Source organism: Hirundo rustica, chromosome 6, assembly GCF_015227805.2.
Source record: "Hirundo rustica isolate bHirRus1 chromosome 6, bHirRus1.pri.v3, whole genome shotgun sequence".
NCBI classification, from domain to species: domain Eukaryota; kingdom Metazoa; phylum Chordata; class Aves; order Passeriformes; family Hirundinidae; genus Hirundo; species Hirundo rustica.
The window spans coordinates 2,698,865-2,721,775 of NC_053455.1; the positions used below are offsets into that span (position 1 = coordinate 2,698,865).

Genomic DNA, 22,911 nt, shown 5'->3' on the forward strand with positions numbered 1-22,911 from the left:
GGGTGACACAGTCCCTGTCTTGGGGCAAAATCTGTAAGTTTAGGAAAATATGGGTCTTTCTGGAGTGCATTGGAGTAGAGTCCTCTCCGTCCCCCAAGGGGGATTTAACTGCAGAGCAAAGTTCAAAATGGAACAAAAATCCCTCCAGCCTCTGGTCACAACACTTGACAAATTATACTTTGAAATGGGGAGATCAGCAGCCCGTAAAATGATCACCAGATTGATGCAACAAAGCTGCAGGCAGGACAGGCTGATGCTTCCGGAGCTAATGGGACTTGAGAGGGCTTTTAATCACATCTCCCACATTTATTTGACAATGGAAAACACCCTGTACAGCAGCCACTCTGCAGCCAGCACCTGTGGAAGGGATTTAATCCATGGGTAACACAGGATGGTACCTGAAATGCCCCTGGATCTGCCACCATGGGCAACTCTCACCATGGTTTTCATGGAATCCAGGAATGGTTTGGGTGGGAAGGGACATTGCAGCTCATCCAGTCCCACATGGGCAGGGACAACTTCCACTGTCCCAGGCTGCTCCAAGCTCTGTCCAACCTGGCCTTGGACACATCCAGGGAGCCAGGGGTAGCCACAGCTTCTCTGGGAATTCCATCCCAGCCCCTCACCACCCTCCCAGCCAGGAATTCCCAGTTCCCAATCTCCCATCCATCCCTGCCCTCTGGCACTGGAAGCCATTCCCTGTGTCCTGTCCCTCTATCCCTTGTCCCCAGTCCCTCTCCAGCTCTCCTGGAGCCCCTTCAGGCTCTGCCAGGGGCTCTGAGCTCTCCCTGGAGCCTTCTCCTCTCCAGATGAACATTCCCAGCTCTCCCAGCCTGGCTCCAGAGCAGCTCCAGCCTTTGGAGCATCTCCGTGGCCTCTCCTGGATTTGCTCCAGCAGCTCCATGTCCTTCCTATATGAGGATCCCAGATCTGGATGCAGCATGGTCCAAAGCAGAAGGAACAAGAGACCTGCAGCCTCTTCCTGCCTTGTGTTTACAACAGGAATGAGCTGGGACTAAAAATCTCCTCTCTTCAAAACCACTCCCCCTTGTCCTATCACCATCTGCCCCCGCAAAAATTTCATGCTCCTTTATTTTCAGGAAAACAAACGCTCAGGAGAAGACCCACACCCATCCACGGAGGTGCCTAAAAAAGGGTGGATTTGTGCCGGAATTTCACCCTGAGAAGAATATTTCTTGCCTGGGGAAAAAAAAAAAACAACAAAATAGCCTGACTTAATAAAGTAAAAACCGAGCACCGAACAAACAGGGACAAAAGGAGCGTTGTTCCCAACTCTGTGATTCCATGAGACCTCCCTCTCATCCCCGTGTGCCAGGGCACACGCTCGTGGCAGAGCCTTGACGTCAAAGCCCCCGCGTAGTGGCACAGGGTGATTCAAGAGCAAGGAATAAAGGAGGAGGGAAAAAAGGAAAAAAAAAAAAAAGCCCAGTGGAGGAGCCTGAGCACTCTGGGATGCAGTGCTGCATGTGGATGTTCCGCGTGTCTGTCCTTGCTCGGGGAAATTACGGAGTGTCTGCCGCTAACGAGGGAGCGCGCGCTAAGGCGCTGCTGGAAGAACAGGTGGGATTCTTTGATTGCCTTTTATTGGGATTCTAAGTGAGCTTGGCAATGGAAAGTCCGTGTCTTGACGAGGCAGGGGTGGTAACTGGAGAGCTGAAGAGTTGATAGGTCAACCCAAAGTATCCCAAAGTGCTGCTCCTGGCAGTGCAGGGCTCGAGATGCTCAGCCCATGGGATACAGGGAGAAGAGCAGATCCTAACAAGCCTGAAAGCCACTGGTTTTCTAAAGTAAACTCGAGGAAGGAAGCTCTTCCCAGTGTTAATAGGATTGCTCAATTAGCTTACTTGAAAGTTTATTAACTTGGATTGTGTCTTGTTCCACCTCCACACCTCCCACTATCCCAGGTTGCTCCAAGCCCCGTCCAGCCTGGCCTTGAACACTTCCATCACGTTTTCCTGTGAAATTACCCCTGTAATTTTTAGCTTTTTGGATATTTGGTACCTTTATGCTCCACTTAAACGCTTGCACAGCCATACCCAATCCTGTCTACACCCCTGAGTAGGGAGAGAAGTTTTCCAGAGATGCTGAATCCAGCTGGGATACCGGGAAACTCCAGAGGAGCTGAAAGCTGAGGTCACCTCAGCTCCCCAACACTCAGCACTGAGGGGCTCAGGAAGGGCTTTGCCAGTGCTGTGCAGAATTCCTTTAAATCCCAGCACCAGCATCCCAGAGAAATGTGGATTATTCATTTTTTCTACAGCATGGAACAAAGGAAAGCAATGGTGGATCAGTATATTTTTAATTGGATTATTTTTGAAACAGGATCTTCCCAACCTGATTTTGCTAAATGTTCCCCCCCACTCATCAAGCTGCCCTCCAAGAGGAGGCTTTCACTGGCTTCTCCTGCCTCCATGGAATCATGAGAAATGGCAGAAAACTTGACTAAGGAGTGTGGTTTCCATAGGGAAGGAAGGAAGGAAGGAAGGAAGGAAGGAAGGAAGGAAGGAAGGAAGGAAGGAAGGAAGGAAGGAAGGAAGGAAGGAAGGAAGGAAGGAAGGAAGGAAGGAAGGAAGGAAGGAAGGAAGGAAGGAAGGAAGGAAGGAAGGAGGGAAGGAGGGAAGGAGGGAAGGAGGGAAGGAGGGAAGGAGGGAAGGAGGGAAGGAGGGAAGGAGGGAAGGAGGGAAGGAGGGAAGGAGGAAGGAAGGAAGGAAGGAAGGAAGGAAGGAAGGAAGGAAGGAAGGAAGGAAGGAAGGAAGGAAGGAGGGAAGGAGGAAGGAGGGAAGGAGGGAAGGAGGGAAGGAGGGAAGGAGGGAAGGAGGGAAGGAAGGAAGGAGGGAAGGAGGGAAGGAGGGAAGGAAGGAAGGAGGGAAGGAAGGAAGGAAGGAAGGAAGGAAGGAAGGAAGGAAGGAATGAAGGAATGAAGGAAGGAAGGAAGCAAGGAAGGAAGGAAGGAAGGAAGGAAGGAAGGAAGGAAGGAAGGAAGGAAGGAAGGAAGGAAGGAAGGAAGAGCACTTCTCCAGGGAGCTGTCCTGAGGAGCAGCCCAGCCTCCCTCACCCCCTCCAAAAAGAACAAGTGTCCCAGGGTGACAGCAGCCTGCAGTCCTGACTCATCCCCAAGAAATGTGCAAGCCAGAGAAGCTGCTCCTGCCAAAAAGACATCACACCCGGTAAGGGAGCCAGAGGATGTGCACTGGGAGGGATGATGCATCAGGCAGGGAAAGGAGGATGATGGGCAACCCGAATTCCCAACCTCGAATTCCCAACCTCTCACCAGGCAATTCCCCAAGTGCTTTAGTGATGGCTAACCCCTGGTTAAAGCTTAGATCCCTGGAAAGGGACTTCTGGAGGTCTGAGGACACCTCAGGCCACATCACCCCACTCCATAATTTTAAGTGCTGGTCTTCCTCTTACAGATCCATGTGGGTTCATGGTTGGAAGAACAGGGCACTGGCAAAGGGTGCCCAGAGACGCTGTGGCTGCCCCTGGATCCCTGGAAGTGTCCAAGGCCAGGCTGGACAAGGTTTGGAGCAACCTGGGATAGTGGAAAGTCTCCATGCCCATGGCAGGGGTGGAACGAGATGGTCCCTTCCAACCCAAACTATTCCACAATTCCACGATTTCTTTCTGGTTCTGCCTCTTGCCCCAAGCTCATTTAGGAACACAAAACACTTTTAAAGGACTTTAACACCTCCAGCCTTGAGCCTGGATCTGCCTTGGCACTAAAGCCCTGGGCAGGACATGAGGGACAGGGACAATTCTGCTCCTGCAGAAACCCTGGAGCTGGACAAAGCTTTGTGGAACATCACCCAGGAAGGGAAGCTGAGCAAGACCTGGGAAGCTGAGCAAGACAGGGACAAAGCTTCTTCCAGGCAATTTCATAAAGGCACGACTTTCTAACTGAATTGGAGTTTCGGCAATTAACCCTTCCTAAAGTGGCTGCAGGGGGCAGGGGAAAAGAAAGAAAACAACCACCAGCCAAGAAGGTATAATGGGCTGGGAAAAGATTTAAAATCCATTGGGAAGATGGATTTTTTTGGGTGCCGTCAGGATGTTCTGCAAGCTAAAAATCAGCTGAGGTTTCTGGGGAAGGTTTCTGCAGCTGCTGGTGTGGTTGGTTTTTTTACGTGCATCCCCTCCTGGAACTGTTCTCAACCTGTTGGCCAAATTCAGCCACGTTTTACCAAAAAGTGGAGATCTCCCAGGATCCCAGCTGGTCTGGAAGAGTGGGAGCAGTGCTGGCACAGGGCCATGCCATGCACACAGCCCCCAGCTGAGGTTCACATCTGAATGGCCACAGAAGGGGAGCTGCATTCAGGGGTGTTGCAACCTCGCTGGGAAACGGGTGAATGAAAGGAAAACCAAGATCAGTTCTCCAGAAATAAAATTTAAAAATTAATAAAAAAGCTTTCCTCTGGTTTTCTGGGCACTTCTCATGGTCTGTCCCAACAGCTCTACCTGGCAGAAGCTTCAGCCTGGATGAGAGCAATGTGTCAAAAGTAAATTACGGCAACTCTGCTAAAATTCCATCCAACAGGAATTTGAGGGGGGGGGTGTCAGCGTTTTTCCAAATTACACACCATAAACCCCTGAGAGCCACTGGAACATTCAGAAACGAATCCCAGCAGGTGAGTTTCGCTCAGTTTTGTTTCTCTGCCCCTCTCTAAGCAATCAGTTAATTCACAATGCAGGATGAGAATGAAGAAACGCAGCTTCTCCACGATGTTTTCACACCACCAGACTCTTCCCCCGTAACACACCCAGGGCTGGATGCCGGGCTGAAATCAGTGAGCTCCACGAGGGCTGTAAATCTCCCTCCTTCCCCTCACCTGTCAGAAAAACCACCGCTAAAAAAACTCCCCCAACATCCAAACCAGGAGCTGGCGGTGTTGGGTGTCCCTGGTGATGTTGAAACAACTGAAGTTTGCAGTGCAAACAACCCCTCATCTTTCCCAACTCAGTAAACATTCCCCACATCCACAATTTCAGGCAGTTATCCACAATATTTTTTTTTTTTTTTTTAATCACATCAAAGACCAAGGGTTAAAATCCAGGTTTTAACTGAATGGTTTGCTGAATCATGGAATCACAGAGTGGTTGGGGTTAGAAGGAGCCTTAAAAACTATTTAATTCCACCCCAAGAGACACCTCCCAGTGGACCAGGGTGCTCCAAGTCCAACATGGCCTTGAACATTTCCAGGGATTCTATTCTGACTACAATTTCTTTGAGTTTTTTGTACGGCTTAGAGAGACTCAGCAGATGCCTGAGTGAAACACAAGCCCTGATGGAGAGGAAAATGGAAGGAAAAGGGAAAGCGAAAAAAAAAGGTATTAAATAAAAGGGAAAGTGTGTGAATATGATGATTTCTGTGATTTTTTCAGCTCCCCACACCGACTTCCCCACGTGCCTCATGTCAAATCGAAACCTGAGGGAGCTGGAAGAGGAAACTACTGATTTGGGCTGGGTGGGAGCAGCAAACCCAACAATTTCCTGTCTGTGGTGTGACAAACCCAGGCTCTGGGAACTGCAGGAACACCAACACCACCTCCCACTCCTTCCCCTCCCACCGGGACCGCGAGCTCGGCCGGGCTCCTTCCAGCCAAATCCCACGGCTCACAGCGACAGAATTAAAATAAAAACACAATAATAAAAATCAAATCTTAATTGTTTTGCCCCTTAAAGAATCGTCAGCACTCTGGGTACAAATATTAATTGCCGTGAGTAGAGCTTGGAGCTGCCTTTATGTGGCTTTTACCTCCCCCCATCCTGAATTCCTCTGGCACTGGCAGCTCAGCTGAATATTCCACCCAGGCTCACAAAGAGGACTTTATTTGAGCCTCCATCAGTCTGAGCCCACGTTGGAGCTTCCTGGAGTCCAAAGCTGGATGCAGAGGAATGAACCAGCCCCTCACAGATCAATGTGCATGGCCGAGGTGTGTGTTCACAGCACGTTGTCACTTAGATGTCACCAAAAATGTGCTGTTTGGAGGGTAAGGATCAGCAGAGGCCACAGGTGAAGGCATTCATCAAGTGGCAATGTGGGAATGCAGGGAATGGGAGCAGCTCTGCTGGTCTCCTTGAGGATGCTGCTGAAGCATCCAGTGGGGTACCAATTCCAACTCAGACCAGCCCCAAATCCTGCCTGGATCTGGAGCAGGAGGACTTTGGTGCTCAGCAGGTGCCAGGTCCCCCTCTGTGCTCAGCACCCCACGGCCTGCGCAAGTTTGGCTGTTTAAAAGCTTGGGATGAAATTTTCCAGGGAAATCGGGAGCAGGGTCAGTGCCTGCCCAGTTTGTGACAGAATTTGGGACAAGCTCTCAGCACGCAGCCCCACAGGGAACACAAACAGCTCCCCGAGGATTGAGCAGCACTTGGAGTCCTCTCATGGCCGTCATGCACTTGGAAAGCAACACTGAGGAGTGACCAGGGCTGAGTTTGAAGAGAAAAAATCCTTCTCATCTCAGGTGGCAGCTGAGGACCTGTGGGTGTCCCAGTGAAGGTGTTCAGGTGACATCGTGGGCACAGACTGGAGAAACTCCCTGAGTCACGCCTGGCACCAGGGACTGATGCTCAGACACCCAGTTCTGGGAACTGTGGCTACAATCAGAGAATCCCAGAATGGCTTGGGTGGGAAGGGAACATAGAGCCCATCTCATGCTATGGGAGGGGACACCTTCCACTATCCCAGGCTGCTCCAAGTCCCATCCAACCTGGCCTGGAATGCCTCCAGGGATCCAGGGACGGCCACAGCTTCTCTGCACACCCTGGGCCAGCCACTCACAGAGAAGAATTCCTTCCCAGTCTCCCATCCATCCCTGCCCTCTGGCACTGGGAGCCATTCCCTGTGTCCTCCATCCCTTGTCCCTCTCCAGCTCCCCTGGAGCCCCTTTAGGCCCTGCCAGGGGCTCTGAGCTCTCCCTGGAGCCTTCTCCTCTCCAGGTGAGCACCCCCAGCTCTCCCAGCCTGGCTCCAGAGCAGAGGGGCTCCAGCTCCTGGAGCAGCTCCATGGCCTCCTCTGGATTTGCTCCAGCAGCTCCAGGTCCTTCCTGTGCTGGAGTCCCCAGACCTGGATGCCTCATCCCAGCAAAGTCCAAAGCACAAGGAACAAGCCACCTACAAGACAAACCCTGCAGCCTCCTCCTGCCTCGTGTTTACACCAGGAATGAGCTGGGACAAGGACTCTGTATTCTCTCCCATAGCCTCAAGCTGTTTCCAGGAGTTCATTCCAGTTTCGAGGCAAAAAATTTCTCCAGCGTGCCTCACGAAGGGCCTGGAGTGTTTATAAGCACGGCAAAACCTCAAACACAAACCTGGGCGAATCAATGACGCTGCACTTTGTTGGTGTTTTATTCATAAACCTTTCAGGGGTCCATTAAGGAGAGGAGACTTCACAGGCAGAACAAGACTAATATTTAGAATTGATCTTGCAAGGAATGGAGCTGAAATCCTTGGAAGATAACACAGCAAAGTCTATTTGATGGTGAAAAGAGCCCCTGGGGTGAATCCCAGACACATTTGCAGGCTGAAACCGCTTTTAAAAAGAGCTTTAAGTGCTGCAACCAAAACTGTATGGGACAATTCCCGTGCCAGTCCTCAGGTGACATCCCACCCTCTCCCAGGTGACACAAAGGAGACAATGGAGGAGCTGCCAGAGGGAACAATGGAGGTTAAACCAGTTGCACAAACCCTTATCCCAGCTTCAATTCACAAAAAAACCCCGAAGGCTTCAGGAGGTGTCACTGTCAGCCCGTCTGAGAGCAGAGGGTTTGCTCTGACATTTATCCAGTCAGCTCTCCTGCCCAGCCCAGGTCACTAAAATAGGGATGCCACCACATTACCCATCCTTAACCCCTTCTGGTCCAGAAGGACATCTATAATTCCAAACCTTGCTGGTTTGTTTTTTGGGATTTTTTGGTTGTTTTTTTTTTTCCACTCTATCTGTTTTCCTCAGGTACAAGCCCAAAAAGGTGCTCAGTGCTTCCAGCAAACCCCAGGAGTTGGGAGTCGCCTGCCACCCATCTGCCTGTTAAAGAATCCCAGAGAGAAATCCACATTTCCATCACAAAACTTCTATCCACGGACTTTCTGAATCTGCTCAGTGCACATTTAGGTCATCTGTCTAAGGCTGTGCCTCTGCCAGACACCATTTGTCCCCCCTGCCCTGTTTCTGTCAGCTATTCCTTTATTCCCACGACCAGACAGAGCATCCCCCATATATCCCACAGAATTCCATAAACCCCACAGAGCTCCTCCCAAGCTCCTTTCAAAAAAAGCAGGACTTTTTTAATTCCATGTGTTTAAAACAGCCTCAAGTTGACAACAACAATAACCTGCGTTCACTTCCTTCCTTCCTCTGCTCCCAGTGATTTTAAGCCTAGCTTTATTTTATTTTTTTGTTTTGTTTGTAAGTCAATAGTGGCAAAATTCCTAAAAAACCCTGAGAGAGCACCAGGAGTTTCCAGCACAGACCCCAGCCCTCATGGAGCAACTCAATGCTGCTGCTCTTAAAACCTCAGCAGTTTTTTTTTTTTTTTTTCCTTTTGCTTATTTTTCAGGGATGACTTTGCCAAGAACTTGGCACGGCTCAATTAACGGAGTGGCTTAATCCAGCGGGTGATGAATAACAGGGGAGCCAACAGGTCACTGCAATTCACTTGAGTAACCAGAATCCCTATCTGCTGCTTGGGCTTCCTCCAATCCCTGCCTGCATCAGCCACGGATTTTAATTGCCTGTTCCCAAAGAGTCCGAGTGCGGCCGCTCTGCGCAGGCAGGGACCGAGCCCGTGGGATTTATGGATACCTGCAGCCCTGCAGTTACAGAGGAGAGACTTTGCTGGACTCCTGCTGCATCCCAGCAGGATATTTACTGCACTACTCCCAAACAACCATCAATAAATGCTGATGTCAATCAAGATTTTTCCCTTTTCCAAGCGCTCCTTGCTGCTGGGAGGAGGGAAGGCATTTTTCCCCCTGTTCACTGACGGTAAAGAGCTCCTACCCCCATCCCAGAACCGCAGTGTGGCTGATCTGCTGCAGATTCCCACTGATGTCCTAAACTTCCCTGAGACTCCAGGCAGGCCACAGAAGTCTCCTTTCCAAAGCCTGCAGGATTTGTCCCAAAGGATGGAGCAGGCAAACCCCAGCCCAAGGCACTGACCTGCCTTCCTTCCTTCCCCTGCACTGTGCAAGTGGAACAGCCCATGGGGGATCCCACAGGGAAACACAGAACCGCAAGGAAACTCTATCTTTAGGAAATTTCCTTAAAACTCACAGCAGAAAATCTCCTTGGCAGGAGAATAATAATTTTTTTTTTTAAACACTGAAAGTTGCTGAAGCAAGGAATTAAACAGAGGAATGACAGGGAGGAAGAGGTTAAAAAACGCAGGGAAAGGGTTTCAGTGTGGAAAAATTGCAAAATGAATTTATGTGGAGACAAGGCAGCGCAGAGGCTGGGATGAAGGGAGGCATTGAGGAGCACGGGAGAATGAGGAACGAGCCCCGTCCCACCCCGCTCCGCTAAACCCGACCCCGCTCAACTGGCAGGAGCTCAAAGGAGCCATAAAAATAATGAGAGGGCTGGAAGAGCTGACACGAAGGAAGATTAAAAGGAACTAAATACGCAGAGCTTGGCTGGGCGACGAAAGCCAAGGGGAAAGGGAAGGCAACAGCCGGAGATATCCATGGATCTGACCGGCCCGGGAAGGGAGGCGCTGGGGCTCAGCCCCTGGGGAGCTCCATCCCCTCTCCCCACGCCGCTGCAGCCGCCGCATTCCTTCCCTCTCATACAATCCCTAATTTAACAAGTGGAGAGGATCTGGGCAAACATTTAGGGGGGGACGGATTACGTCAGGAGCTAATTTAGGTCCTCTCCGGGCTCCGGCCCCGCGCACATGCCTGGCTCTCCACACACAACGTTTGGGCCCTGGATCCGCTCCGGCATCTCCCAGCTCCCAGCATCGCTCCTTCACTCATGGCTGGATTCTTGTATCACCTCTAGAAAGCTGGTTTGCTTTTTCCCCAGCCACAGAGAGCTCAACTTCAGCCAAGCTTTCTGCACCTCCAGCGTTAAAGTAAAAAAAGAAAACCAGAATAAAACGAAGTTTTTGGGGCGTTCAGGCTCCCTCCAGCATGGGACCCTCTGATGCGAGCGCTCGCTTCCTTTCGAAACCCAGCGTATTTACATCCCTGCCTTCCTTCCTGCCACTCCAGCTAATTAATAAATCAAAACCTATGCACGGGGCGGGGGGGGGAGATGGGCTTTTTATTTTTCTTTCTTTTAAAAAAAAGCCACACGCGGGCTCCGCAGCGGAGCGGGACCTTGCAGCTGACAGCTCCGCTACTCCCACAGCCGCAGGCACGCGCGGGACCTCGCAATTAATATTTTATTTGAGCAATTACAGCCATCAGCCCGGGCTGCACCGCTGAGTCAACACAGCCGAGCCATAAAGAGACAAGGGGGAGGAGGGTTCGGCGGGGACCGAGCCCTGGACACGTCCCCGTTGTTCCCACGTTGTTCCCGGACAAACGGGCTCTTTGTCCAGGTGCGCACCCAAAGGCGCCGCACACCGCCGGGTCCCCAGGGTGCCCTCGACCACAGCACCCCACGGGAGAGCTTTGCTCTCACGGAACTTCAGGATGGAGCTCCCCACAAACCCCCACCCCCAAGAACGAAAACGGAGCTGTTTCCTAACTCTGTGTAAAAATCCTGGGTGTGAAGCGGCCGGTGGATGGGGCTGAGGCCCCGGGGTGGTGAAGTCTGGCTGGTGGAGGAGGTGAGAGGGAGAACCTGGAAGGCTGCAGGGGTTGGGGGGCTGGGATGGGGGGTTAGGGGATCTGGGGGTCTGGGAGCTAAGGCAGAGTACTGGGAGAGGGTGCTGGAGCCAAAACACAGCACTGGGGCAGGACGCTGGGAGCCAAAGTACTGGGATAGGGTGATGGGAGCTAAATCGCAACACTGGAGCGCAGCACTGGGCGCTCAGGCACTGTACTGGGGCAGGATGCTGGAAGCTAAAGCACAGCTAAAACACTGGGAGACAAAAGTACAGTCCTGCAGCAGGGTGCTGGAGCACCGTACTGAAGCAGAGGTGCTGGGAGCTAAAGCAGGGTACTGGGTCAGGGTACTGGGTCAGGGTGCTGGGAGCTGAAGTACAGCACTGGAGCAGAGGGCTGGGGGCTACACCGGGGTACTCAGGCACTGCACTGGGCAGGGTGCTGGGAGAAAACAGCACAGTACTGGAGCAGGGTGCTGGGAGAAAACAGCACAGTACTGGAGCAGAGTGCTGGAAGCTGGACACTGCACTGGGCAGGGTGCTGGGAGAAAACAGCACAGCAATGGAGCAGAGTGCTGTGGGCTAAATTGGGGTACTCAGGCACTGCATTGGGCAGGGTGCTGGGAGCTAACAGCACAGCACTGGAGCAGAGTGTTGGGAGCTGGAGCACAATCCTGAAGCAGAGTGCTGGGAGCTAACAGAATAGTACTGGAGCAGGGTGCTGGGAGCTGGAGCATAATCCTGGAGCAGGGTGCTGGGAGCTGGAGCACAATCCTGGAACAGGGCGCTGGGAGCTAACAGCACAGTACTGGGGCAGAGTGCTGGGAATTGGAACACAATCCTGAAGCAGAGTGCTGGGAGCTGGGAACCGCACTGGGCAGAGTGCTGGGAGCTAACGGCACAGTACTGCAGCAGAGTGCTGGGAGCTGGAGCACAATCCTGGAGCAGAGAGCTGGGAGCTGGGAACCGCACTGGGCAAAGTGCTGGGAGCTAACAGCACAGTACTGGAGCAGAGTGCTGGGAATTGGAACACAATCCTGGAGCAGAGAGCTGGGAGCTGGACACTGCACTGGGCAGGGTGCTGGGAGCTGGAGGACAATCCTGGAGCAGAGAGCTGGGAGCTGGACACTGCACTGGGCAGGGTGCTGGGAGCTGGAACACAATCCTGGAGCAGAGAGCTGGGAGCTGGACACTGCACTGGGCAGGGTGCTGGGAGCTAACAGCACAGTACCGGAGCAGGGGGCTGAGCACTGGGAGGATGCCGGGCTTGCAGGGGGGGTCCCGGGGCACTCACCGAGCTTCTCGACGAGGCGCAGCATGACGCCGCCGATGTGGATCTCGCCGGTGACCCGCAGGGTGACGTCGCGGCCCAGGTCGGTGACATGGACGCTCAGCTCCCACGTCCCGTCGGCGTAGCAGCCGTCCGGCATGCGGATCCCGTCCAGAGCCATGGCCCCGGCCTCCTGCGCCGGACGGAGCGGCAGCGGGCTCAGCAGCGGCAGCGGCAGCGGGATGGGCCCGGCTGTGCCCGCTCCGCGCCCCGGGGCAGGGCTGGGGGCGCGGTGGGGCGGGATCGGGGCCGCGCCGCCGCCGCCGCCGCTCCTGAGGGGCCGCCGCGGGAGGAGCAGCGCGGGCGGGCAGAGCGGGAGGCGGAGGGAGGGAAGGGAGGGAGGGAGGGAGGAGGAGGAGGAGGGGGATAATAATTAAAGGAAAAACGCGCCTGTGGCTGCCGGGCCCCTTGGCCTTTTATGGAAGCGAAGGACGGAGCGAATGGGGGCCGCTCCAACATCCGGGAATCGCCGGGGGGCGGCCCGGCCGGGATCGGTCCGGCCCGGTTTGGGATTGTCCCGGTCCGGCCCGGCCCGGCCCGGCCCGGCTGGGGCTGATTCGACACAGCTCGGCTCAGTCCAGCTCGGCCCATCCCGGCTCAGCTCTGCCTGGCTTCTCCCGGTTCGGCTCTGCCCATCCCGGCTCAGCCCGGTTCATCCCAGCTCGGCTTATCCCGGTTCGGCTCTGCCCAGCCCGGCTCAGCCCGGTTCATCCCAGCCTGGCTCCTCCCGGTTCGGCTCTGCCCAGCCCGGCCCGGCTCAGCCCGGCCCACCTAATCCCGGTTTATCTCATCCCGGCCCGGCTGTGCCCGGCTTTGCTCAGCCCTGCCCGCCTCGGCTCGTGGCCGCTGGTCCCAGGACATCCAGAGGGGGAAATTCGGGAGCCAGCGCGGAGAGCAGCATCAGTGCTCCATTGGTGTCCCAAACACGCGCAGGTTCCACGGCAGCCGTGCCCACTCCGCACCCTTTGGGGTGTTTTTTAACACTGGCCCCAAATTCATCCGAAAAAAGCCTTCCCGTTCGGCAAAACCTTACCTTGGCGTAATAGTCCGTGCCCCCGTTGAGGCTGGGAGATGGGCTGGTTCCCTCCATCCTCATAATCTGTGTGAGTGTGGGGAAGTGGGAACTGTCTTTAAATAAAAGGGTCTGAACCGGCACAAATGGAGGAAAAAAAAAGATATATTATCCGCTTCCTGTAGCTCCTCCACCCAGTGATACACACATCCCGCCAAGCAACCGCGCTTCCTGAAAATCCAGCACGCGGAAGGGGCTGTGGTTTGAGGTCCAGCGCTGTGGATGTGTCCTGCTCCATGCCAGGTGATGGGAAGTCACATCCCGGCAAAGCTGTGCCCGCCCTGGCAGCTTCGGGATGGCTCTGCCAGCCAGCCCAGCGCTGCCTCACCATTCCCACACTCCCTGTGAATGGCGGTGGGAGCTTCAGGATCGTAGAATCGTGGCATGGTTTGGGTTGGAAGGGACCTTAAAGACTGTCCAGTTCCAGCCCCCCTGCCATGGGCAGGGACAACTTCCACTAGACCAGGTTGCTTTGGCACCATACAGGGAACAAAACCTCTTAACAGGATGGTAAGATTTCCCCACGTTTCACTTTGTTGTAATGGAGATATTTATAAAAGCTATTTCTCTGCTTTAATACCTAATATACCTGTAATACCTTTAATACTAATAAAACCTTTCCTGAGGTCACTCTGGGCAGACTTAGCCAGGTTTTATCCAAAGGTTTTTGCTAATGTGGCCGATTCTGCCAGAGGGAATTTGGGTGACGCTGCAGCAGGTGACCTTCCCCCCTCAAACCCTCCTGGGGCGTCCATCCCTGGCCAGAGGAGCCCCCATTCCATCCCCCCAAATGTGCAATTTAGAGGGTGACTCTGGAGCGCAGGCGAGAGCCGGTCTGTAACAACAAAGCTTTCCCAGATGGTATCTCCGTGTTCCTCCAGCCTCAAACAATAGGGCAATAAATAGAAAGGGTTACTCTCGGCCCGGCGTGTTGGACGAGGTTCCCAGCTGATGCAATTGGATACGGCCCTGCGGAGCTGGTAACCTTTTAGTACAGCTGGCTGAGGAAAGGCTGCCGGCTCCTTCTGCTCCCAAACCCGCTCGCAGAGTTTCCCTTCCCCTCAGGAATCCCCTCTCCCTGCCCTCTCCATCCCCAGCAGCTCCTTTCCTACGTGGAGGGAGAGGCTCCCTGAGCTGCGGTGCTCTCGGCCGAGAGGCAACGCAAGGTCAAAAATGCACCGGCGCAGCTCTTGCGTCAGAGCCAGCCAAGCATCCCCAGGGCTCTTCCCACTGTTTGCAACAAGTCCTCGCTCCCTACGAGCAGCAATAGCCAAATAAGGTGCCGAAACGCATGGCCGCTTCCATCGGGATTGGGATGATACCTACCAGACCTGCCCACGCCGCAGCTCCCAGCCCGTTCTGCCCCTTCTTCGTGGAAACCGGGATGCTTTTCCAGCGAAATGGCTGCGTGGGCATCCTTGGGGAAACCAGCGGTGAAGCTGAGTGACAATTTCCCTGTCCCCAATTCAGTTTGTCCCTCTTTTTTTTTTTTTTTTTTTTTTTTAGCTCGTGACCTCTGTTTTGGTTTTTAAAGTGTTACGGGCAGTTGTTGGAAGCAGCTGGCGTTCCCTGCCTGTGTTCCTGCTTGGCTGCTCCGGGCAAGCCGGTCAGACTGGCTCTTCCCAGGGTGACCAGCCATGGAACTCTGCAACTCAGTGCCTTTGCTGGGTGACTGGAGCTGGGAAAGCAACAGGACTGGGTGCCTGGCCTGTCTCCATACACACAGACAGAGAAACTCCCCGAATCTCTGTGTAAACAAATGCTGTTTCCTCAAATGCTCTGAGCACGACACGCTCTGACCTGGCAGTGAGCAGGCTCCTGTCACCTCTCTGCTTCACCTGGGTCTCGATATTCCCTGTCTGCAGCTTCTTTCTTAAAAAGGATGATGTTTCAGGGAAAAAAAAAAACAAACCAATAGCCAAAAAGGAGAAACGCAGCTGCTTGTTATTCCCTCCACTTTTTGTGCCTCCAACACTTCCCGGCCCATATTCTCCCTTCCAAACCTCTGCCGCTGATGCCGCTCTTCATGTGGGGTTTGCAAGCTCTTCACAAAATCATGGAATCTCGGACTAGTTTGGGTTGGAAGAGACCTTAAAGACCATCTCATTCCAACCTCCCACCTCTTCATCCCCTTCCGCCTCCAAGCGTCTTTTGGAGGCAGCCAAGGCTCCCTTTTCACAAATGACCATTTCCCAGCAGGGACAGGGTCACGCTCCTGGCAGAGGAAACATGCTGGGTAACTCTGCTTCCTTGTTTATTCCTGGCCACATTTGTTCTTCCCTGATTTTGTCAGTTCAGAAACATCCACATGATGTGGCTCTTCTATTTTTCTGGATGTAAAGGCAGCGACGCTGTCGTGGCTACGTGTCCTACAAATGTGCATGGAGTTAATCCAGTATTCCCGTAATGGAAAGGATGAAGGACATTTGTGGTGAGGATCTTGAAGAGGCACAGGAGATGGGGAAGTTTAGTCTTTCTAGGTTGTGATTGTGATTTGGTTGCTCCAAGACCTGTCCAACCTGGTCTTGGACACTTCCAGGGATCCAGGCACAGCCACAGCTTCTCTGTGCCAGGGTCTCCCACCCTCACAGGAAACAGTTCCTTCCCAATATCCCATCTAACCCTGCCCTCTGGCAGTGGAAAGCCATTCCCCTCATCCATGTCCTTGTCCTTGTCCATGCCCCTTTTCTGATGGCCAAGGCCACACGGGATGAAGCCAGGGACCAAGATTCAACGCTGTCACAACCATCCAGCCTGGTCCTTCGTGCCCAAAGGTTACAGAATCATAGAAGAGAATCCTGGAATAGTTTGGGTCAGAAGGGACTTTATAAATAATCTCCATTCCCTCCTGTCGTGGGCAGGGACACCTTCCATAGACAAGGGCACTCCAAGCCCCGTCCAACCTGGCCTGGAACACTTCCAGGGCATCCACAGCTTCTGGAAGCATCTGGAATAAACCCTAGGCTGCAAGAGATAGCTATGCTAAGAGGCAGGAAGCTGGATTGAGGTGCCTCCTCCTCTTTGGCAGGTCAAGCTGAGGTTTCGAGGCCCTACAGCTACAAATTCCCTTCTCATTTTCCTGCCTCTAGCTCCTGAAATCAGCCACGGTGCACTGGAGCCTGCCAGGCTTGTGCTGCAGGACAAACCTCCCTGCAGGGCTCTTCTCTGTCCCCTGTTCACCTTTTTTCCAGGTATTTGGGTCAATTAAGCTCTCGAAGCCTCAGGCTGAGAGGTTTTCTCCTCTGCAATCAGCTCTTCGGAGCACAGCACTCCGCTGGTTCTCTGGCTGGGCCTGTGTCAGGCACTGGTTTCCTGCTGACATTAATTCCTGTGCTGTCATTTATCTTTTAGCCTTTTTCTGTGTCCTTCTGATGTTTCCAGCTGCCAGGAGTGACCTCCACTGAGTGTGACTTTTCCTTTGACCCACACAGGAAGCAACGCGCCCCAAATCATTTTCTGGTCGGTGTCAGGAGTGTCCTTGAATTTTGTGTCCTTCTGGAAGGGCTGGCAGGTTCTAGAGCACCCTAAAACATCACTTGGAGCCAAAGGGAGTTGTTAGCTGAACACTTGAATCCGTGATGTGATGGAGAATTTGGATAAATCCCAGGGAAATTATCCTAAAAGCTGGTTGCCAGGGCTGCAAAATATCCCTGCACCTCCCTGCCTGGTGCCTGAGTGTCTCCCAAGAGAATCTATCCCACTGCTGATCTTCCTCTGCATCACCTGTGCCTGACTGATGGTTTAGGGACCACTCATCATCCTCACCTTGTAACTTCCCGTGTTAAATGCTGCACCGGGGATGCAGGAATTTGTTCCTCTCAGGTGCTGCTGTCCACATCCATCTTTCAAACCTCTCCAGAACCCTCAGGGATGTAGGACCATCGCCTCCACGCAGCCCAAAGGCTCAAACATCTCCCACATCCCCCCTTCTCCCACAATATGCAGCATATTAAACCACTTTCTATTGTCCATCAGATTTTTTGAGCCTTTGCCACTCCCGTTCTGGCTTCTCTCCACCTCCACAAGGCCTCCTATTCTTCTGCCTTTACAAATACCAAGTCCAGGCTGGAAGGCTGGACTTCTCCCATGGAGCAGGGGCTCAAAGAAAATCCAAATGTCAGGCAACACTCACTCACCACCCCTGGGGCTGGTGACTCTGGGGTGTCAGAAGTAACACCCCGAATCGTTTATCCACTGTTAGTCGGCGAGAAGAAACACCAAAAGTCCCAAATAGTTCATCTGATGGCTCTGACATTTCTCTGGGCAGATGGTGGGAAACATCTATTTGAGAGTGATTTACTGGAGGGGAAACCAAAAAAAAACAAAACAAAATATCCCCAAATTCCACCGTCAATTATTCACAGCTGCTCTTCAGGCCCTCTTGGGGGAAGCCACTTGATGGGAAGTGGAGCTGTGCTGGCACCCAGAACCCTGCAGGTCTCCCAGGTGGTGAAGGAAGGGGAAGAAAACTGTCCCCAGCACCCTGTGTGATTCCAAAGGGACAGCCAGCCCCACAGCTGGCACCAGCGAGTGCCGCAGCATCAGCCCAGCCCTGGCACCGGCACGTCCCGTTATCTCCCAACCCCAGCTCTTCCCTCCCCAACGGTTCGGGAAATTGGCTCCCAGCCCATCAGTTTTCCCTCTCTGAGGGGGAGGTGAAGCTGCTCTGACAGGCTTTTTTAGGGAACTGAGGCCTGGAGCATCCCTGAGACACGCTGGACAACTCCCACTCTATGGATGAGCCCTGGTGTTGCTCTGGAGCTTGGCAAAAATCCCGAAATTGTGGAATGGAGAAGGAAATCCCCAGCGGTGCCCAAGGGACATGAGGATGGGGATGGATTTTCCTACTGTGGAACCCCCAGAAACCCCAGCCTGGGCCCCCCATCCCCTCTGGATGGCACTGGGATCCATGCTGGCTCCACCACCAACCCACTTGGTGCTGGGGTCCTGTCCCCACCCCACAGCCCCCAAAAATGCTCCGAGCTGGGTTTATCCTTCATCCCCATGACCAGGGGTATGACAGCAGCAGCTCAGGGAAGGGAATTGGGAACATCCAGATGTGGAGAGCAGTTGGGACACACTTGTGGACCAATTATCCCCCAAAATCCCACACCTCCCTTCCATGTGCCACCCTGAGAAGGACCCACGTGGCCTCGAGCTCCCTAAGGATGGGGCTCCAAGCCCAGCCAGAAGGAAGGAGAGGCTGGCAGCAGAAACACCACCTCTTGTTCCCGTTTCCTGATCCCAGAAACATCCAAAACCTCGGGAATAAGGGACTTGAAGCAAAGCCACGCAGGTGCAGGGAGCTCTCCGAGGCTGCTGCAAAGCTCCCCGCACCCCGAGTGTAGCTGCAGCCCCATAAATCACACCTGTCCTATAAATCACCCCCTCCGGACAAATCCCACCCCTGCTGCGGGAAGCTGCGGGGCTGGAGAAGGAGGAGAGGAGGAGGAGAGAGGAAAGGAGGAGGAGGAGAGGAGGAGGATGCCAAGGACAGAGCCGCTGGGCTTTGGCCGCCTTTGCTTATGCGCTGCCAAAGACCGAAAAGCACCGAAGGAGAGTTTTTATCGATTCCCACATCAGAGCTGTGTGAGAGCTGGCTGATAACAGGTCCCTGAGCAAAGCACCGACACCTCGGTGGGGCGCTTGGGGGCACAGCCCTGATGGAGAAAGACACTTTCACCCTGCATGAGGCACCCAAATTTGCCCCAGACCCCAAGTCGCAGGTCCAGGGGGAGCGACTCAGCGTTGTCCCCTACAACCTCATCACTGGGGTGTCCATGGGGCTCTCCAGCCCCACAAAATCTCTGCTGTCTTATTTTTAACCAAAACCAGTGATACCTGCCCATAGCAGCGGGGTTGGAACGAGATGGTCTTCAGGGTCCCTTCCAGCCCAAACCATTCTTTGGGACTTTGGGATTCTATATCCCGGCTCTTCTTGCTTTGTTGTGAGTACAGGTCACCCAAATTCCCTGATCATATCCCGCAATGAATGGCTGCAGCCGAGGGAATCACAGCGATTTCCCCCCATTTTCCAGATGGAGAAGTCCAGGCTGGACACACGGCAGTGACTTTACAACCCCTGAGGAACGCAGATCCCGACTGGAGCAGGGATCACGCTGCCCAGGGTGGCTGGGGCGGTTCACTCCGTGAAAAAGCACAACAGACCCTGGGTGCATCGTTGGTTAAAAAAAACCACCCAAATTGCTTCCTTTTGAAGGGAAATCAACACTGGGAGGCTGCAGGGAAACAGGGGGGAGCGTGCCCTGATGGAGCTCAGATTTCCCGGTCACATCCATGTCTCCCCACCGTGGATCGCTTCGGCTCTCAGAGAGCTGTTCTGGGCTGAAAAAATGGGATTTGGGGAAAATAATCAGAACACAAATCCACCTATAGAAGGGGTTGATATCTTTTATTTGCCCCTCAGACACCTGAGTTGCCCTGAGAAGCTGCAGCACGTTTGGGAACCTGTTGTGCTGGGGGAAGGAGGAGATGGATGATGCCCAGACAGCTGCACGGCTTTGTGCTTTTCCAGCTCCAGCCTTCCACCGGAAGGATCGGATGCGAGCGGGATGGTAATGCAGTTAGTGCTGGAAAAATAGAGACAGAGCAGGGCAGAGTGGTTTAATAAGGTCGATGTTATTGAATCAGCCGGGTGGGATGAACTTCGTCTCCGAGCAGAGCGCTCTGAAGCCATCAGCAGCTCCCCTAGGAAAGGGAGGTGGGCTCTCAGCTGGCTGGGAATGGGCAATCGTGTTGGGAATCCCCCAAATCCCATGAAATGGAGGTGATTGGTGAGCTCCTGGACGAAACACGGCACCTGAAGCCAAGGGTCCTGTGGTGCTCCTGGGGTGCAGCCCCAAAAATTCCCCGCAAAATAAGGGTCAGGTGGGCTCAGGGAGGGCCCCACTGAGGACCCCCAGTTCCTCAGCAGATCCTGGTGAGACAGGAGAGTGACCAATGAGGAAAGGCTGGAAGAATTCAGGCTGTTTACCCTAGAGAAAGAAAGAATGATGATGATAACATCTTCAGGTAGATAAAGAGGGTTTACCTAGGGAGGGAGGGATGGAAGAGGGAGGAAATGCCCTGTTCTGCCTTTCCACAAGGGATGGGCAAAAAAGCAATGGAGGAATCACCTGGAGAAAGACTCAGACTGGCTCTTTGGGGAGGCTGTTTAGATGTGAGGGCGTGAAGGAGTGACCCCGCCATCAGGGGGTTCTAAAAGCCAGAAAGAGGAGTCCTGGGTGGCCGCTGTGCCCACTCTGTGCCAGCAGGGCTCTCCCACCTTCTCTGGCCAGAAAAACCTTTTGACAGCTCATTGCTTGAACTGGAGGACGCTGGAGCTGCAGCAGCTTCACGCCAGCTTCAGGTGGCAGCAGGGTTGGAACCAGGGTGATCTCTAAGGTCCTTTCTAAACCACTCTGTGGTTCTGCGATCCTCCGCAAAGGCGGGTCAGAGTTATCGCCGGGCACAGCCTTGCTCCAGTCCCACTGGCAGGTAAATCTCAGCGTGGACACTCAGCAGGAAGAGTCCAACCTGATCACTAGGAGAGGAAACTGCAGGAACCAGCTGGGGCTTGGAAAAGGGGGGGAAAAAAAAACAAACCCTCCAGCCAGGAAAGAAAATAACCTGCTGGATGGAGAACTGCCTGTCAGTGATGGCTGTTTAAACATGGCAGAGAATCAGAGCGCTCGAGGAGCTGGATGTGTGTGCAGGAGGACGGGAGATGGAGGTGGATGCCAGTATTTTCTGGCAGGGCTGGGTTGGAAATATCCTTCAGCTCCGTAGATAGCAAGGCGGAGATTCCGACGCGGAGGAATGCGCCGCGAGACGCGGCCGTGCAGCCGTGGGAGGGTGGGAGGAGAAGCCAAGGCCCATGGCAGCAGGAGAGGGAACATCCTGGAGACAAGGAGAAAATCAGGTCAATGCTCTGAAGTGGCTTAACAGGACACCAGGGAGCTCTTGGGAAGGGGAATGGCACAGAGGGGGGAATTGGTTCGGGTGAGAAGAGGCCACCGTGGCAGAGATCACGGAATTGTGGGATCCTGGAATGGTTTGGGTTGGAAGGGACCTTAAATCCCATCTTGTTCCACACCTGCCATGGGTGACACCTTCCACTGTCCCAGGTTGCTCCAAGCCATGACCACCATGACGTGGAACACTTCCAGGGATGGGGCAGCTACAGCTTCTCTGGGAAGCCTGTTCCAGGGCTTCCCTGCTCTCCCAGGGAAGAATTCCTTCCCAATCTCCCACCTGACCCTGCCCTCTGGCAGTGTAAAACCATCACCCCTTGTCCTATCAGGATATCCTTATTCCCCATGATGGATGTCGTGCTTTCAGCTGGGATCTGCAAGTTCCTGGGGACCAGGAACTGAAGGGACAAGCGGGAAGTTCTGTGCCACCTTCTCAGGGATGGACCGGGGGGAATGGGCAGATCTGGGATCCCAACCCAGACTTCTGCTGCTCTCCCATCTTGGAATGTCAATGATGAACAGTCAGGGATTTATCACCTTGCTTGGCTCCCAAAGCTCTCTGCACCAAGCACTGGCTGCTTTAGGGAAACTCCATCCAACAACCAAAATCCTGACACTTCCAGATTTTTTTTCTTAAAGGGAAAATCCATGAGGTTATACTGTCAGAGAATTTTTTCCAAGCCTCTGGTCCCCTGTCCTTCCTTGCAGGGCTGTGGAGTGGCCAGGCTTTGCTTCCAGCTCTCCAGTGTGTTTGGGACACTGGAGATGCTGCCAGCTGAACAAGGATGGGTTATTCCAACATTTGTTCCTCGGCCTCCTCCTCCTCCATCTCCCAAGCGATGACACCGGATGGTGACAGAGCCAGGACAAGAAAAAACAGTGATAGCAGCACTGGAAAGAATAAGGAAAAAAACAAAACAACCCGCAGTTAAACCTCCAAAATTCCATTAAATCACACGGAAATTAGGCAGCATCTTGCAGGATTCACTCCTGGATCTCCAAGGAGAGGTTTCCATGTGGAGGGCTGGTCATAAACGACCTGTCCTTCCTGGAAGAGACCCCAGTGGAAAGGTGGGACCTGCTGTCCAGCAGAACGAGCCCCTCCTTAGGAGAACCCAGATCCTGGGAGCAGCACTGGCATCTCAGGTGGCTTTGGCAGGTGACACCACAGCTGCCACCTTCCACACCCAACCTGCCCGTGGTCGTGGCAGGTGACGTCCCAGGGGGCACAGGGAAGAGCAGCTTCCGTGTTTTGAGGAGGTGCAGGGACAACGAGAATCCCAATTTCTTTCCCCTGGGAGAGGTGCCAGGATCAGGCAGGGCCGCCCTGCTGTGTCCTCACGTGTCTTCTGCCACCAAGCCACCACCCAGGGACGTGCTGCTGGAGAGTCACTCAGCTGGAACAACTTTCTCTGGAACATTCCCAGCGTGGAGAAGGCCGGAGTCAACTTTCCAGGCAAGGCTGTAGGAAACGAGAAGTGCGACAGGAGAGAGGCTGGAGTGTTCCTGCCCTCCTGCATCCCACAAGATCAAACAGATGGGGGTTGTCCTGTCAGGAAAAGCAATTTCAAAAGGGGGAAGATAAAAGGCAGGAGATGTTCTTTGCAGCATAGCTGCTCCAGAGATCGTGGGTGACATTTCCAGCAGGGCAAGGAACGCTGCAGGGTCGTGTCCCAGCTAATACAGGGAAGATTTGGGCTCGTTCCCAGGCACTCTGGCTCCAGGCCAGCCACTTAACTCTCAGCATC

General features: G+C 53.7%; 1 protein-coding gene across 5 annotated transcripts in view; it reads right to left on the reverse strand.

The window, feature by feature from the left end:
• Positions 1 to 12,307, reverse strand: part of FERMT2 (FERM domain containing kindlin 2) — a 50,465-nt gene extending 38,158 nt beyond the window's left edge. For 3 of the 5 annotated variants that reach the window (XR_005701292.2, XM_040066827.2, XM_040066826.2), the window contains exon 1: positions 12,083 to 12,297. Coding sequence is in view for 4 of the 5 variants with exons in the window: in XM_040066827.2 (XP_039922761.1) it covers positions 12,083 to 12,239 (157 nt within the window). In the remaining variant the exon portion in view is untranslated. Of the gene's footprint in view, positions 1 to 12,082 lie in introns of all 5 variants that reach the window. The other 2 variants (XM_040066828.1, XM_040066825.2) reach the window with 2 other exon arrangements.
• Between the last annotated feature and the right edge of the window lie 10,604 nt (positions 12,308 to 22,911).